Source organism: Chrysemys picta, chromosome 12 (assembly GCF_011386835.1).
Source record: "Chrysemys picta bellii isolate R12L10 chromosome 12, ASM1138683v2, whole genome shotgun sequence".
Taxonomy (NCBI): domain Eukaryota; kingdom Metazoa; phylum Chordata; order Testudines; family Emydidae; genus Chrysemys; species Chrysemys picta.
Window position 1 is genome coordinate 42,250,499 of NC_088802.1, and position 17,347 is coordinate 42,267,845.

At 45.5% G+C, this 17,347-nt stretch overlaps 1 protein-coding gene across 2 annotated transcripts; it reads left to right on the forward strand.

Moving 5' to 3' along the window:
* Positions 1-4,581: 4,581 nt before the first annotated feature.
* On the forward strand, positions 4,582-13,983 carry WBP2 (WW domain binding protein 2). 2 transcript variants are annotated; one of them, XM_065562747.1, is made up of 8 exons: positions 4,582-4,837; positions 6,182-6,290; positions 6,812-6,947; positions 8,622-8,714; positions 9,063-9,200; positions 9,458-9,580; positions 11,396-11,472; positions 11,755-13,983. In XM_065562747.1, the coding sequence occupies exons 1-8, from the start codon at positions 4,779-4,781 to the stop codon at positions 11,806-11,808; spliced, it is 789 nt and encodes a 262-aa protein (XP_065418819.1). In that variant the 5' UTR covers positions 4,582-4,778; the 3' UTR covers positions 11,809-13,983. The 2 variants fall into 2 exon arrangements, with proteins under 2 accessions (XP_065418819.1, XP_065418820.1); XM_065562748.1 differs by lacking the exon at positions 9,063-9,200 and having other exon boundaries at positions 4,628-4,837.
* Positions 13,984-17,347: the final 3,364 nt, after the last annotated feature.

The following is a 17,347-nucleotide window of genomic DNA, read 5'->3' on the forward strand; positions in this document are numbered from 1 at the left end:
AAGAAGATGACTTAATTCCTTATTAGAATGAATGTGTCTTTGGCAGAGGGTTCGTTATGCAAAGGTGGGCATTCCCCATTCTCCCAGTTGCCCATAGCAAAGGTGTATGTCACACGTCCTGTCTGTGATACACATTCAGGAGATTAATCAATTAGGCTGATCCTAAACTTTTGTCTTTCCCCTGTGTATCTGCATAACTTTTCCCCCATCCTGGGCTTCAGCAGTGAAGGCAGCGGCAGTACTCAGGAGGCAATGATGTCTAGCAGTTAGAGCAGGGAATTATGAGTTGGGAGAATTGGATTCTGTTCCTAGTTCTTCCACTGACTTGCTGTTTGACACTGGATGAATTACTTAACCATTCCAAGCCTCTTTTTCCCAGTCTGTGAAATGGGGATACTAATACCCGGCTTTAGAAAGGGCTTTGAGAACCACTGTTGAAAGGTGCTATAAAAAAGGGAAGCATTATTATATTATCCTCCCTATGGATGGAAGAAAACACTGAGATAAGACTTCAGAACCACTCCATAAGCAGTCACAAGGGTAGTGCAGAAATGCAGTGCATGGCAGGAAGCTATTGACATGGGCCCTTCTCAGCCCTGTGATAAGCAGTTGCAACTTCTGTTATAGCTGGTATACCTGCTTACCTCCATGCCTGAACTTGGCCTATTCTTGCCAGTCTCTGGCAGGTTGGAGAGGATGAGTTCCAAGGTCAACCATGAAACCAGTGCCCTGCCCTAACCCTAACCCTATCCACTAGGCCCCAGAAGTAATTGTATGTCCATTAAATGAAACAACAGGATTTTTACAGAGAACCTGCTATAAATGATCTTCCACATTTGCCTGTAATAACTTGTGAAAGTAGCTTTAATAAAAGGCAACAGTTGAGCTGATTCACTTTATCACAGCTATACAATTTGCTTCATTTTAAGATGAATATCCCCTGCCTGTTCTTTCAGTCCATTCGGAAGTAAGATAAACTCTCATGCTTCAGGGCACAAACCAAACTCTAACTATCAGGGATAGGAAGAAAGTTATGTCAGCAGTTTATTCAATAACTTCCCTCTTCGAGATTCCTCTGGTGCATCTGATAGTATTTGGAAACAGGGTACTGAATTAGATGGAGCACTGGCCTGGATTGAAATCCCTATGTTCCTAACATGCATGGGGTGTAAACTGGAATGATCAGGAAATTCACACTGAACCAACCCTGGATCTATCCTCTGCTTTTCCATAAGCAACAGGATAAATCCAATAAGCCGCTGTTTAAACAGCATTGTGCAATTTCGAGTGTCTGTTTTTTCTTGAGCAATTTTCGCCTCACATAGTGATCATCTTTTTACTTAGGATTTTTTTAGGTATACAATTACTGTATTAAAGTGTGTGAGGAAACTGTAACAATAATATAATGCTATTAAAGAATGTTAACTACCATTAAACAGTACAAACATCATACTGGATTGTCTTTCCTTACAAAACAAAACGACTGAATTATCTGGCCATCTTGTCATTGATTGTTCAATGTTTTTTTAATGCTGGATAAGACAATGGAGATTTGTTTCCAAGTGATGATGGTTATCAGCAATCATCTTGCAGCAATAGGGACTGACCACCATTTTATCCATAGTGCAAACAGGAGCTTTCTCAGCCTGCTCCACCAGTAATCTGAATTCTGATCCAGGCACCAACTAGGAATCAGAAATAGCTCTGTCTCCATTTTATCTCAGCCCTGCGCTGCTCTCTGGTAGATCCTGCCAACAACACCAAATATCACTGGTGGTTTTGCACTGTGATGTACAAACAGTTCTCACTTATGGGATTGTAAACTGGATGTGAGCCCAGAAAATATGAGTGTTTTTGCCACTACTGAGCCAGCTAGGAAATTTCCTTAGAAAAACCATGGCGTGAACCACAGCAAAATACATTGGTTCAAAAATAACTTGTAACTCACATCGTGCCAAAGCGTAAACGCTCACCCGTGAAGTGCAGCTGCTCAGCAGGGCACAAGCAACACCGCAAATCATTTTAAGCAAGGAAGAGTTCTGTGTCCAAGTGAACCATTTCTTGCCAGTTCAAGGCAGCTCCAAATCTGGTCAGAAGCAAATGTTAGGAGAAGATATTTATGTTTCCAAACACTTTTAAGAACTGTCCCCAAAAAGATGAGAATAAATCTTTGGATTATACCTACTACTATAGTATAGAAAAATATAGACCCAATGGGGTTTAATAGAAGAGAGAAAATCTGACCTGCCTTTTTAGCTCAGTTCTCTGTTGAGGCTAGTGATGGTTTAAAACGGGTCGGCAACCTTTCACAAGTGGTGTGCCAAGTCTTCATTTATTCACTCTAATTTAAGGTTTCGCGTGCCAGTAATACATTTTAACGTTTTTAGAAGGTCTCTTTCTATAAATCTATAATATATAACTAAACTATTGTTATATGTAAAGTACATAAGATTTTTTAAATGTTTAAGAAGCTTCACTTAAAATTAAATTAAAATGCAGAGCCCCCCAGACCGGTGGCCAGGACCTGGGCAATGTGAGTGCCACTGAAAATCAGCTCGCGTGCCCCCTTCGGCCCACGTGCCATAGGTTGCCTACCCCTGGTTTAAAAGCTAACAATTTGCCTCTTGTTCCCAAATTCATCCTTTGGAGAATTTGTGGTATATAATATACCCAGCTCCAGGGCCGGCTTTAGCTTTTTTGCTGTCCTAGGAAAGAAAAAAAAAAAAAAGGCGGCCAGACTGCCGAAGCAAAAAAAAACTCCAGCAGCCGCAGGGAGCACGTGGAGGGCGGTCAAGGCGGCTTGCAGGGGGGTGAAGGGCGGCACCCGCCCGCTCCCTCCGCCCATGGGCAGCCCTCTGGCCTTGGGGTGCCTCTCCCGGCCGGGCAGGAGAGCCCCCGGGGGCTGCAGGAGGTGCTGGCTCAGCCGCTCCTTTAAAGGCGGCTCGGCCGGGCTCAGAGCGGCGTGGGAGGCGGAGGCTGGTGCAGGCGGCAGGGAGTGGTGAGTCCCGGGGAGCCCGGCAGCACGGTGAGCGGCGAGGATCGCTAGTTCATGCCCCTGCAGCGCTCGGCTGACCGCCCCAAAATTGGCCAGAATGCCGCCTCTTACAATGTGCTGCCCCAGGCATGTGCTTTCTCGTCTGGCGCCTGGAGCCGGCCCTGCCCAGCTCTAACCAGTCCTCTGCTCCTTAGTTCCACAAAACAGTCTCTCAAGCACACTGAGGCTGAGCATCTGAAAGAGGAATTTGGAAATTAATTTCTTGTTCATTTAAAAAATATGTTATGCTCCAGCAATTCTATTTGTTCCTCCACTGCTCTGAGTGGAGGAACTTACTTGTTGCTGGGGAGAGCAGCAAGCAAAAGAGCAAGACCCACAAAACAGATTGAATCCAACCCTACCAAGCAACTAACTTCTCCTTTATATTTAATACTATTTCTGAGTTGTTCATTGGCTGTTTTCTTTCCTCCCAGTTCCTTCTTCGTTGGTGACACTTGTTTTTAGTAAAAGTAGTAACAATTTATTTAGTCTAGGATAGGGTGACCAGATGTCCTGATTTTATAGGGACAGTCCCGATTTTGGGGTCTTTTTCTTATACAGGCTCCTATTATCCCCCATCCCCTGTCCCGATTTTTCACATTTGCTGTCTGGTCACCCTAGTCTAGGACCATAGCCCCCTACAGGACTTTTCGAGCTGCAATGCTCCTAGTGTGATGCAAATTCGACTATCTCAGTGTTGTGTTGGTGCAGCCTTGCAGAGTCCTGCACACCCAGGGTCAGGCATTGATTTAATTAGATGAACCTGAATATTTGGATGCTAATTTCTAAAGTATATTGTTAAATTTATTCACCTAAATTTTGGTTATTGCTGATTATGTATGATATGTATCTTATGACTTTTAAAACAAACTTTGTATTTGTGGATAATCTAAGCACTATACCCAGATGTACAGATACTCTTTTCTTAATCTGTGTGTGTATATATATATACAAGCTTATATATATAAGCTTTAATAATATTTTAAGGGACAAGCATGGTGTCATGATGGAGATGTTTGTGGCCAGCGAGTTGTTTGCACCAGTCTGCAGGGTGATGTCGGCGCATCACAAGACGCTGACTCCTCCATGTGGGGTCCTTCTGTGTAATGTGATGGAGCAATGTGTTGACTTTTTGTGGGTCCATGACCTGAGATGTTTTTGGGGCCAATGAGCGGTGGGTGTGAGATATGGGGTCATAAGCCTGCCAGAGGAGGGGATCCCAGCTCATTTGGATGGACAAGACTCCTACAAACTACAGGGCACTCTGACAGGCCCATACCACCTTCCCCCTATGAGTGCAAGACCCCATGCAGCCCCACCCCATCGACAGCCTTGGGGAATGTAGCAGGCCCACTATGCAGATGGGGAAGCAGAAGGCCGACCTAATGCCACCTGCTACAGACCAGCATGCCATGCTCCATGTCCCTTAGAGCAGACCATGGAGACTACATGCAACAGCCCATCTCTGAGAGTATACACCTCCCAGCATGCAACACTCTACCGCTAAGAGGCTCATGGGAACTACAGATCCCAGCATGCAACACTCCATCTCTAAGGGACCTCTGGGAACTAAACGTCCCAGCATGCCACGCTCCCGCCTTCGTGCCGTGCCGCTTTGCATGCTGGGCGATTCGGTCTCCGCGCACATCCCACTCCAGTGCTCTGTCGGTGCGCAGGCGCAGTGTCTCATCCCTTGGCCCGTGTCCGGCCGCAGCGGGAGGCCCGGGAGTGTGCCGCGGAGGCCATGGCGCTGAACAGGAACCACTCGGAGGGCGGCGGCGTGATTGTCAATAACAGCGAGAGGTGAGAGCCCCCCCTTTTTTTCCTGGGGGGCCGTTACCAGTGGGCAGCTCGAAGGGGGTGGGGTTTGGGTCACGTGGTCCTCCCCCCCCCCCCCTGCGTGGCTGGGTGAGACCAGGGCCCCCACCCTGGGAGCAAGCGCCGCGTGGCTCACCAGCCCCCCCCCCCCCACTGCTGGCATCCCCCCTCCCCCTGGCAGCTCCATTGCCCCCCCCCCCCCAATGGCAGCCTGGCCCCCGCTAACCCGCTGCCACGGGCCCTACGGGTGTCACCTGTCCGCCATTTCCCGCGAGATAGCTGCCCGGTGCGCGCTGCCAGCTGCCCAGGATTGGGGCTCAGGCTCATCCCTCTTGCCCCGTTCCTTGTGCCGCAGAGGTGGCCACCCTCCTTTGGGAGCTCACGGGCTGCCATGGTGACCTCTGGCAGCACCAGGAATGGAGGTGACACCGGTGAGCCCCAGCTCTACTCTCGCTCCTTGCCTTGCAGAGCCTGCTCCTTCCCATCGTACTGTGCTGCTGGCTCTGGCTGGGCAGATTTGCCTGTCTGCTTGTGCTGGTGCTGCTGGGAGCTATGTTCTTTCCTGGGTAGATCATCTAGTGCCAATGGCATGGACCCCAGGCGGCACCCCTCCTCTCCCCGCCCTTCCACCTGGTCAAACTGTGAGACCTCAGACTCTAGTGGCCATTAGATCTGTGTATCCCTCTCTGCCATTCAACAATCTTCTGCCCTTAGAAAGTTGCTCTTTCCTTCTGTTTTTGTTATTTTGTTAGTGAATGTTGTCCCTCATTAACATAGAGAGCACCCTGTTCTGCCACAGCAGGGTAGTTCACTCTTCATGGCTCCTGTCTTCTGGGGCCTGTCCAATACTCAAGTTTTTGTACAATTTTTCTGCTGAGGCCTGTTCTACACATCGATTTCACTACTTCAATTAGGAGTGGGATCTCACACCAGTATGGTTTAATCCAGGTAACCCCCTGCTGTCATGGATGCAGTTATACCTGTATAAAGGATGTATAACTGCATCCACTCTAGGAGTTGCACTGATTTAACTTAGTAGTTTCTAAATCAAAATAGCTAAATCTGGGAGCTGCGGGGGCAGTATGTGGAGCCCCCTGGCTGCCCCTACGCATAGAAGTTGGAGGTGGGAACGTGCCACTACTTCTGGGAGCTGCGCGGAGTGGGATAAGTCCCGGATCCCGGAGGGACAGATTAAAACACCTGGAGGGCCGGATGTGGTCCCCGGGCCGTAGTTTGCCCACCCCTGATACAGGCCATCAAATTTACACAAACTGCTACACTGGATCAAGTCCTAATAATGGGCCTCTTCTTTCCTTTGCTTGTTTGTAGCATTTTGATGACCTATGACCACATAGAAATTGCATTCAGTGATATGGAAAACATGCCAGATGCCTTCAAAGGGACCAAGAAAGGAAGTGTCTTCTTGACTCCATTTAGAGTAAGTAGTTTTCATAATAGGATCAGACACTTTAAATAGAGAGTGACAGAGAAACCTTCCTGGTTCCTGAAAGTATGGTTATCTAGCAGCCTTTGAAAATGGATGATCTTTGGACCTCAGCAGCATTATGAGTGCATTGAAAATCCTTTGTCAAAAGACATAAATACTGATTAGTTCCTGCAAGCAGCTATGTAGCCTGCCAAGGATCCTCAGGAGCTGAAAAGCAAATGCTTAATGCATCAGTTAAACTAATAATCGTAACCATCTGGAGAGCAGCAAGCTGACTAGAAATCAGGAGGAGAGAGATCATAGCTAGTGGATGCTTCTAGAAGGCACTTCACATTGTTGCCTCAGCTCTCAGGCTGTTCTGGAGATCTTGTGACCTGCAGGGCTGATTTAAAGCTCCAGGCGTGGGAAGCAGTTTCAGCACATTGAGCTCCATTTTCTTACAGTAAATTGTCTCTATGCTTCATGCTTGTTTCAAATGTCGCTTACTGTGAGTTTGCTCCTTTCCCCTGCAGGTTATCTTTGTGTCCAAGGGAAAGGATCCTATGCAGTCTTTCATGATGCCCTTTTATTTGATAAAAGATTGTGAGATTAAACAGCCTGTCTTTGGAGCAAATTATATCAAGGGGACAGTGAAAGCAGAGACAGGAGGTATGTAATTTTTGGTTACAGTAATGCTAGGGTAGTTACATAGCATCAGATTCAGAGAAATATCAAGTTTAGTCATTGAGCTAAACTGGGTGTTATCCAAATGGCTTAGTATTCAATACTATTAAAATGTATTTCTTTAAAAACTGTAACAAAAAATGTCTCTCCCTTCCCTTTCTCCCTGTCCAGTTGCAATGAATTGGTCTGTTCCAGAAACTGATCTAATTTCCGCTCTCTGTTCTGAATGTTAAAGTTCAATTGGCCAAATGATCTCATTGACGAAACATCCTTAAGTGGCTCATAACAGAGAGAAGGTCATGCCAACAGAATTCTAAGGGATGTCGATAAGCTATGGCCTGTTGAGAAAACCCGTTCAATCCCTGTCCAGATGATTCTTTGCTAAACTTCTCTGCTTCTTCCTAAATCCACGTTCACTTTCAGACAAGTAACCAGAAACAGTTGTCCATCACAAATCTCTTGTGTAGCTCAAGGAAAGGTTGTGTTATTGCCACAAAACGCCTTAGTAGTAAAAACCATCTCAAGTCACTTTATTTTAACAGGAACTGAATAAATGGGCATTACATGTTCTATTTCAGGCTTGAAAGGGAAGAAGCAGTCTTGAAATTGGGGAGGCTGGTTTTAAAGGGGAACTTACATACTCGAGTGAACCTGGAGAGAGGGGGGGAAAGACTTGTACAAATACGTATTTACCCAGTACTTCTTGTGTTCCTCCTTTCACTGTTACTGGAAACCTGTAATTTGATAACCTCTCTCTCACCCCCAGCTCGATTTCTTTTGCTTACTCTGGCACTGAAGTCATAATCCCGTGCTTAGGACACCACAGTCTGTGATTCTGGAAATCAGCATTATAGCTTCTGTGCAGGATCAAATAGGACAAATCAGCCTGTGAGGGGGGTGCACACAGTGAGAACAAACTCTGAAAACCATGTAAAAGGCAAAAGGATTTGCCTAAAATTGTGTGAGCCTTTCCCAGAGGAGTTCCCCTTTAATAGGAATGTCGCTATAACACACACAAGCATCTTGGGTTTAGTTCACAAAGTAATTTAATTTTCCTGTTCTGACACGGACACTGATTCATCTCTGGTGTGGAGCTGGGACGTTTGGGCTGCTCTTGTTTGTTTATTTAAGCCTGAAACCTTGGATGTCACTCATATTTTTTTATCCTATCCTAGAACATCTTTCATACCATTTATGCTCTTTGCTTCATTGGGTACTCGACACCCCTGTCTAATTTATAGCTAATGATTGACTAGCTGTAAAGGCTTTTTAGCGAACTGGAATAACACAATCCCTATTTTTTGCTCTAATCCTGTACCGAGCCAGAGCAAATCTCATGCTGCTGGTGTCATTGCCAACCACTGACAGACTATGACAATAGGCACACAACTTCAGCAACCTCTGATTGATGCTCCAACTTCAGGTACCCCTTGACCTGAAACTCCCATGGCCAATGTGTATTTTTCTAATCAGAGCATAATTATGATGATCCTATCCTTTTACCTGCAGGCTTTTAAGGTATTTGGGACAAAGCTAAAGTATTTTAGTGTTGCATGTGAGGGATCTATATAGATAGACCACAACAATTGCCTCATAGCAGGGAGACTAAATAACATTGAAAAAGATTCTCCTCTTTCAACTGATTTTTCTCCTCTGCAGGTGGCTGGGAAGGATCTGTAACGTTCAAAATGACTTTTTCAGCTGGGGGCGCTATTGAGTTTGGACAGCGTATGCTGCAAGCGGCATCTCAAGGTACTGAAGTTTCAGTTTTAACAACAAGGCTAAATCGGGTAATGGTAGAGGGGGAGCTGGCTCTTTTGTGTGGGCTTGTTACGAGCATAAGGTGCATGTGTCCTTCTTAGAATAAGGTATGGCAGGATGGATTAAAATATTTTTGAATTTCAGCCAGTAACTGGATTTCACTTGTTTTTTTTTTTTTAAATCATTAATTTTACTCATCTGGTCAGCTGTAGATCTGCTTAGCCTATTGCACTCGTCTCCGAGTTTGTCTGATCTACTGCTGTGAAGAGGTCGGATCTGTCCTGACCTTGATTCAGTCCTTGTGGATCTGGTAGAATCAACTTGCTTTTGTTTTCATAGCCTCTAGAGGGGAAGCTCCCAATGGAGCCTATGGTTATTCCTACATGCCGAATGGAGCTTACGCCTTTGCGCCACCTGCAGCCAATGGGGTGTACGGTCCCCCTCCGCCAGGATACCCCTACCCACCACCACCTCCTGGTGAGTCTGCGAACTCAATAAGGAAATCTTTCCAGTGACCAAATTTAAAAGCAGGTTAAGGAAGAGGGGAAGGTGGATGTATGTTTGGAGGTAACGTCTGGCTTGTTTTCAGGTTTGGTTCAGCACCTTATGCAATTTAAGTACCTGAGCTTATTTAATTGTATTTAGTTTTCAGACTTGTTTTGGCTGTATATGGTCCATGGCTGACCCAAAGGAGCTGTTCCTACAATATTTTCATTTTCTTTCTTTCCAAGCAGAGTTTTACCCTGGTCCCCCCATGATGGATGGAGCCATGGGTTACATGCAACCTCCACCACCTCCTTACCCTGGGCCCATGGAGCCTCCAGTCAGTGGCCCAGACCTTCCTTCCACTCCTGCAGGTGAGAAGTGTGTCCAGTGGATTAGATCAGACCTCTGCAATGTTAGTAACATCAGTCACTGAGAACGAGTTGATCTACTACATTCCAGTATCATTTCTCTTCTCTCTACGATGGCCATGTAGAAGTATGCATCTAATAGTTGTCTATAGAGCATAATGAATATGAGCAAAAGCATTAAAATGTGATTCTCCTTTGAAAAGTAACATTTAAAATTGGTTTCAGAATAGCAGCCGTGTTAGTCTGTATCCGCAAAAAGAAGAACAGGAGGACTTGTGGCACCTTAGAGACTAAAGCTTATGCTCTAATAAATTTGTTAGTCTCTAAGGTGCCACAAGTCCTCCTGTTCTTCTTTTTATTTAAAATTGGCATTATCAAGGTTTCATGTACATCATCTCTTGGTGCTTTCAGAAACAACCTGCTCCATTTACAAGTTAAAATATAGTTTTTCCCTAACTGCCAGTCTTGCAAACTCAGTTCAGTCTGACAGCCAACCTGGAGTCTTTCCAACAAGTTCATCATCAACAAATATTCTGCAGTTGGATCAATTCTGTTTCTGTGTGAGCCGGAAGAGAATCCAGCTTGTTTTCCAGTAGTGATGATCATTCTGCAGGGCTACCAGGAATAAAAAAACAAAACAAAACAGCAGTGTAAAAGTTTGTATTAGTCAGCAGATCTGACTCTGATATATGTAGGAGTAGATTTGATGAGTAAGAAGGTCTCGGTAAGAACAGAACGCTTTTCAGAATAGAAATGCTCTTATAAAGAAGGGCTTTCAGCGGCAGCAGGTCAATAGGAATCAGTCTGACTGTCACTCAGTGAAATGGAACAATGAGTGAAGCATGGTAGAAATCCATAGAGTTAAGCAGCATTTGTTTGGCACAGCTCTACCATTGTTTGCAGCATCCCATCAGAAAGCCAGAGGACAAACCGTGTTAATCTTAGCTGCCCAGCTTTCGTCTGACCTGCCCCATACTTCCCTAATCGATGAAATTGGATGGGAGGCATATAATAGAAATGGGACTGAAGTTGGTCACAAAACTCAGACTTGTTGTTTCATTTAAATGAGGTTTCTCAAAGTGATTTGGGACATTTTCTCAAGTTCTTGCATGTGAAATCGCTACAATCATGCAGAACAAACACTAAAATCACATGAAGCAAATGCTAAATAAGTGAGATTTTTAATACGGCTGGATCTCTGGTCTTCAAAGGAATTGGGGGTGGGGGAAGGAGCAGGTGTAGCACACCTCTTGAGTCTGAATCCATAGCTGTTCAGCTCAGGACTGGCACTTGGAAAAGGTGGTGGGTCCATGGGGCTGAACGCAAGACTTCAGAGTCAGGGGCAGCCGCACGATCCGGGCTGCTCTTGTGGATTAGCCTTTCCTAAGGAGTGAGTTCCCCACAGCTGCTATTAAAGCTTCATTTTTCTATTGTAAAAAGTCTTTGGATCATTGCCTTCGGGGAGCATTGCCTGTGATCGGCTGGTCTTCAAAAGCAGCTGTTAGCATTTGTTCCATAGACAGAGCAAAACCCCGACGGCAACTGCAAGCTGATGTGGCAGGATATTATAGCTCCTTCAGTGCTGAGTCCCACAGGACCTGCTGATCTCCCTGGTTTCTTACCGGGCAATACTATAGTGACTTGATTCCTCACCCTCTGCCGTTTGAAGGGGTCCCACTAACTATGTAGCTTTGTGTTGTTGTTGCCACTTTGTAGAGCAGGTGGGTACAGAACTGAGGGTTGGCCTAATACCTGGTAAGCAGAAACATGCTGGGCTGCAGTGTCACCTAATCTTTAACCTGTGTTTGCTTGCAATAGCTGAAGCGAAGGCTGCAGAAGCTGCTGCCAGTGCTTATTACAGTCCAGTCAACCCTCATAATGTCTACATGCCCACAGTAAGTTTCACGCATTGTTCTATATGTAATAAACAACTGTATGTTGACTGTGGAAAGGGGGGCAGAGTCACTCTAGAGGGCATAGTAAATGTCACAGGAAATTAGATTAAATGTCCGTAATCTGGATAGTGATCATGTACAGATAGTAGAGGGTTAAAAGCAGCAATATTGATTGTGTTAACAGCCATTGTTCCTGTTGGAGAAACAGGGTTTGTTTGAACTAATTGATTTCCTAGCTGTGGATATATGTTCCTTACATATTTTTCCCCTCTTCTATTTTAGGACCAGCCTCCCCCTCCTCCTTACTTCCCACCAGAGGACAAGAAGACCCAATAAGCTGAAAAGGAACCTCTCTATGATGCATTGCTTCCTTATTTTCCATCTAGCTGAATCTTGGGGTGGGGTGTACAGCTTTAAGGAGTCATAGTCTTCCCTCGAGGCAGGTAGATAGAGACACACACACACACACACACAGAGTGAAGGAAGAGATTTAAAATGTTCTGGACTATCACTTACAACCCTGAGGGTTTGTTACTCCCTGCTGTCAAATTCCTGCTTTCCCTGTGCCCAGTGATAGCTAGAATATCCGTGACAGTTTCTCTTGCATCCCCTCTCCACCAGTACACTTAATATAGTCCTCCTTTGAATGAGGTGACTGTTCCAATTTTAAAGCTAACAGATCCCTAACACTGAAACAAGACTTGTCTTAACTCTAAAGAATTCCCTTCAGCCTAGCGCATCTCATCTAGCTTTCATCTGCTCCATAATTGCATGGGGGAGGCTGCGGAGGCTGCTTTGGGCTTCAGAAGGAAACTGATACCTATTGCACTTCAGTGCTTAGGAAACTTCCCTCAGCAGGGACACCTGAAATATTGCTGTACCCCCACAAAGTGCACTGTTGCGTCCTATCTTGGTGCAGTCAAGTTTGATCTTTTGAGGAAATGTTTGACTCTCCTTACAAGGCTGTGTAGTGGCACCTACCTATACCTTGGGTCTATTGGGGCATTAGAATGTCCTGCTGTCTCTTTCCCAGTAAGATGTGGGTCTTAGATCAGTAATCCTGGCCATTCCTTTTCTAGTCATTAATGCACCTTGGGTTTTTTTTCTTTCCAATAACGCAAGCTGCGCTTTCTGACCAGTGACGCGTCTTACTGCTGTGATTAGACTGTTCAGTTGAGGTGGGTGTGGCAATAGTTGTGTAAACTCCACCCTGGAAGGATTTGGGAATTGTGTTTGTCGTTCTGACTTGGATGGGAGAGCATTTTTCCCCTGACGGGGTGGAGCTGAAACATCATCATACTCTGCTTTCCTGATGCTTCCACCCACCCCTGCAAAATGGTTCCCAGATGCATCCTCTTCTGCTAGTATAACCGGGAGCATGTGGAAAAGACTCGCAGACTGATGACTCTGTTCTATATTTCATTCCCTTTGTGAGACTGAAGAAGGTCTTGTTGCACCCTGGAAAGACTGAGGGCCTGATTCTTCTCTCATGTTGGTTTTAACTTCATTGTAATGTCATCAAATTCGTTACTGCTCATTTTTTCAGGAGGGAGATCAGAATCTGACCCCGAGAGGGCTGCGTGTCCTAGATTTCCTTCAACAGAAGGAAACACAAGTGCTGAGATTCCTGGTCTCTGGAGTGCCGAGTTACCAAGCCAGCGTCTCTCTAGTCGCTGACAGGAGGCCCTCCTCCAACACTTCAGAACAGATTTGATTCCTGAACGTCCTGGCTTGTTTGGCGTTCTCAAGCTGAGTTGAGCTCCGTGATGAAAGTTGCAGTTGCAAATCACCTCCCACCGCTATAGCAATGGCACTCCAAGCAGAAGTATGTAGAACAATGTGTTCACTTGCAGTTGGATTGAATTTTTGGAACTAGCCCTTCGGTGCTGGTTATCCAGGAGAAAGCAATGTAGCACAGCTTAAGAACATTCCTTTTTTTCATCACTGTTCCCAGACCAGCTATTAATTTAATTATAAATAACACTAATCTTGCGCTTTCACATGGGCTTTTCAGCTCCATTAGGGATTCAAGCATGCTTGTTCCATAATGTCATTTTTTTATATTGATTTCAGTAGCAGTCACTGCAGTACTTGGAACCTCTGTGGGACTGATCAGTAACCAGCTGTGGGAGAATCCTGCAGACTTACATATGAATCAGATTTGTAGATTTCCTTTGGGAGAGCAGTGCACAGCTCTTCCAAGCAAGTGTGCTGAAAGATGTGCTAAGGAAGCTTGCTGAAGTTTACTGCATGCAACGTGCACGAAAAACAAGGCCCACCTCCTGTTTCCTTTTAGTTTGATCTCCTGAAAGCTTTCTAGCTGACTGCTCACATTGCTGCTCTGTGCACTGACTTTTCTAGACTTGCTGTTGAAATTGCAGTGATGTAAAGAAATGGGTATTTTAAAAAAAGTATTTATTTTGAAGTTGAATTAATATATAAATGTTTAAAAAAGTTCTGAATGCAGATTTTGTTTTGCTGAGACTGTGAAGTAAAGATAAATTCGCTTGATGCTCTTTGTGCCTGTGCGTTTGTGTGTCACGCTGGCCTCGCCACAGGCAGTGGGCTGGAAGGATTGTCTTGCATTTAAAGCACAGGGCTGGCAGTCAGGAGGCCTGGATCCTATTCCTGGCTCTACCACACATTTCCTGTGTGACCTTGGGTGAGTCACTTAATCTGTCTTCAGCTTCCCTGTTTCTAAAATGGAGATGATGGGTAACATTTTCCAGAGCGCCTGAGTCATTTAGGAGCCTATGTCCCATTCCCCTATGTTGTTTAGGTGCTATTGGCCTTTCCTGGGCCAAATTCATTCATTAAAGTGCTCTGTGGTCCTTGGATGGAAAGTGTTGTAGAGTGACAAAGTATTCCAGTGAAGTGTTAGCATAGGGTCTCCTCAGGCTTTGGGGACCCTGAATTCTTGGGATGACCGTTTTCACCCCTGTGTTCTCTAGGATGCAGTGATTTACAGTCAGCTCCAGCTTGGAGAACCAGTGTGCTCACTTAGGGCCAAATGCTGTGAGATGGTGAACACCTTCAGTTCCCACTGACGTGAGTGGGAGTTGAGGGCATTCAGGGTCTGGTCCATAGCAGGAAACCAGGAGCCTCAGCCCTACTCCTCTTCCTTCCTTCCATGAGCTGTAACAAGCCACTTTAACCCACCTGATATTCACCCACTCACTGACATAACCATCTTCCAACCCCAAGTTTCTAGCTACTGCACACTCAGCTCTGGCAACCTGCCAGGCTATGTTATTTATGTAACTTGAACCAGAGGCTTGCTTAGCTGCTGGGTTTTTCCCTAATGAGATGAAGATGGGGAGAGGTGTGAGACAAGACGAAATGGAATCTTATAGCACAGCAAGATCCTGGTAAATCCTGTTTTATGGATTACATTTGTTATGAGTCTAATTTCAGATAGTTTCTGCTAGCTTCCCAGAGTGTAGCCTTGGAGATGCCTTAAAACACTTCCCAGGGCTCTAGCAGAGTGCTTTGTACAGCAGGGATCCTACACTTGGTTTTTATGCCCTTCTGTGATTTCCTTTTGCCCAAGCACAGAAAATCCCAGGGAATTTATGGTTGGGTACAGTGCTGCCTGTGCTGCCCCCTGGGCCTTTCCCTGCAGCTGTGGTATGTACTGTGTGACTCCACAGCCCCGATTAATCCTGCCTCTGCTGGATGTGCCCCAGAGAAGAAACACGGACACGGGGCTCTGCTGACAACTGGACCCGGTGCTGAAAGTGAGTGTCTTCCCTTGAGTTCTTTGCTAGCTTACTAAAGGCACTCGCCTCTGAAAACTGAGCGGGGAAGGTGTCTCCTCCCAAGTCCAGTCCAGTGGAGATTCTGAGATAAGCAGGTAGAGAGTCATGTCTGCTAACAACTGGATATGCTCCAGGGGGATGGAGCTAGTTGGGCCCGGACAAATGTTTTCCATCTGAAGAATTGAAATCGATTGGCTAAATCAGCAGTCTCTAACCCTTTTCGTTGCAGTTCCTCTTGCCATAGGTTGGAGAACAAGTATGCTTCACACTCACCGTGCCCTGGCATAGTTGTGAATCTGATGGAGGGGGCAATAGGGTGTGAGTGAAAGGATTTATCGAACGGGGAGGGGGGTGGATCACGGTCATAGCTGAGAAGATTTTTGCAGCAGTTTTGAATAGATTGGGGAGCTGTGAAGCAAGTGTGAGGAAGGCCCAAGATGTAGAGGATGCAATAGATGAGCCGTGAGATGATCAAGGCTTGGGCCAGGATATTCAATTCAATGGAGCTGTCTGGGTTTAACTGGGGTCAGATTTAATCAGAATCCATCAGGTTCCGCAGTGAAATCAACATAGAAATGGAGCCTTGTCTCTACACACTAGGAGTAGAACAAATAGAGAACACTGTACAGACGCAGTAATAGCAGCCATTTTAGAGGAAAAGGTTTGACTAACTCAACAGACTGATAAATCTCCTGCTTCTCCCCCCCCCCCCCCAAGTGGCCACCAAATCTACAAACCCTGTTGAGCTACTGAGAAGCCATGTTGAGTATTTTGGCACAAGAAGAACACCTTCAGCTGCCTGCGGGAGACAGGGTGGCCTAGTGGATAGATCTCTAAACTGGGAGTCAGGAGACCTGGATTTTCTATTCCTGATTCTGCCACTGAGCTATTGCATGACCTTGAGCGAGATACTTCATCTCTGTGTTTCAGTTACCCCATCTGGAAAGGGGGGGGTAATGGTCTTTCCTTTGGAAAGCACTTTGGTATCTGCAGATTAAAAAGCTCTAGGGAGACGTTACGTCTTACTGTTAAGAAACCTGATGCAGAGGTAAGTGGCATGGACGCACTGCCTCCGCTTGGAAGTGGGAGCAGAGGGCAGGAAATGGCATAAATTAATATGTCTCCAGATCTAGTTTCGGCATGTTGGGTCTTTAATTAGTTCTAAACCAGCGCTAAGTCAATATCATGTGATCCTAAAATCATACCATTGCAATGTGTCATTTGGACAGTCTTCTATTTTATGTGGTGTTTTTGTCCCTACTGAACCAATAAAAAGGTTTTTAAAAACCCCCACAGATTTTAGGAGCTTATTAGATCCTGAAGTCTGTAAGTGCTGATGGGAAGATAGCAATAACAGAGGCATCAGTGGTTATAGCACAGGACCTGGAGTCAGTAGTTCTTCACCTGTCTCTATTGCTTATTCTCTATTTGAGATTGGGTAAATCACTTAATCTCCTTGCCTCCGTTTCCCCATCTTTAATATGGGGATATTTTCCCTGCCTCACTGGGGTGTAGTGAAGCTTAATGAATGTTTCTACAATGCTTTGAAATCCTCTGATGAAAACGGCTACTACAAAAATTCCAGGTATTGTTGATTAATTCTCTCCCAACACCTTTGAAATATACAACTTTCTACAACTCTGCTGCTGCGTTTTGCCTGCTGCTCTTGTTCTAATTCTGTGGACATCGGAACCAATCTGTGGTATCTCTAATGAGCCCATCCCCGTAGTACTTGTTAGCCGACTAGACGAACCTTCCAGTTATCGAGAATGGGGAAACTAATTGGCTGAACTTCTGTTCTGACTTGCTATTTGAATGGTTCTGGTAAGTGCGGATGCTTTTACTTTAGGCTCCATTCCAACTCTGCCAGATGCCCGCAGGAGTTGGTTCAGGCCCTCAGTTTGAAATGCTGGCATTTGTTTTTGTTCGGAAAGCAGAACACTGGAAGCAAGGCAGACCAGTCCCAGCATGCGCGTAGTCCTGCTGAGATCATAACAAATGCACTGTTGTTATCCTACTGAGCAGAACTCCTAGTAATAAAATCTGTGTTTTGCATTAATTTACTTCCAGACGGAGCAGCTGAGTCATGTAACTCTGTCTCTGGGATTGCAGTGGAA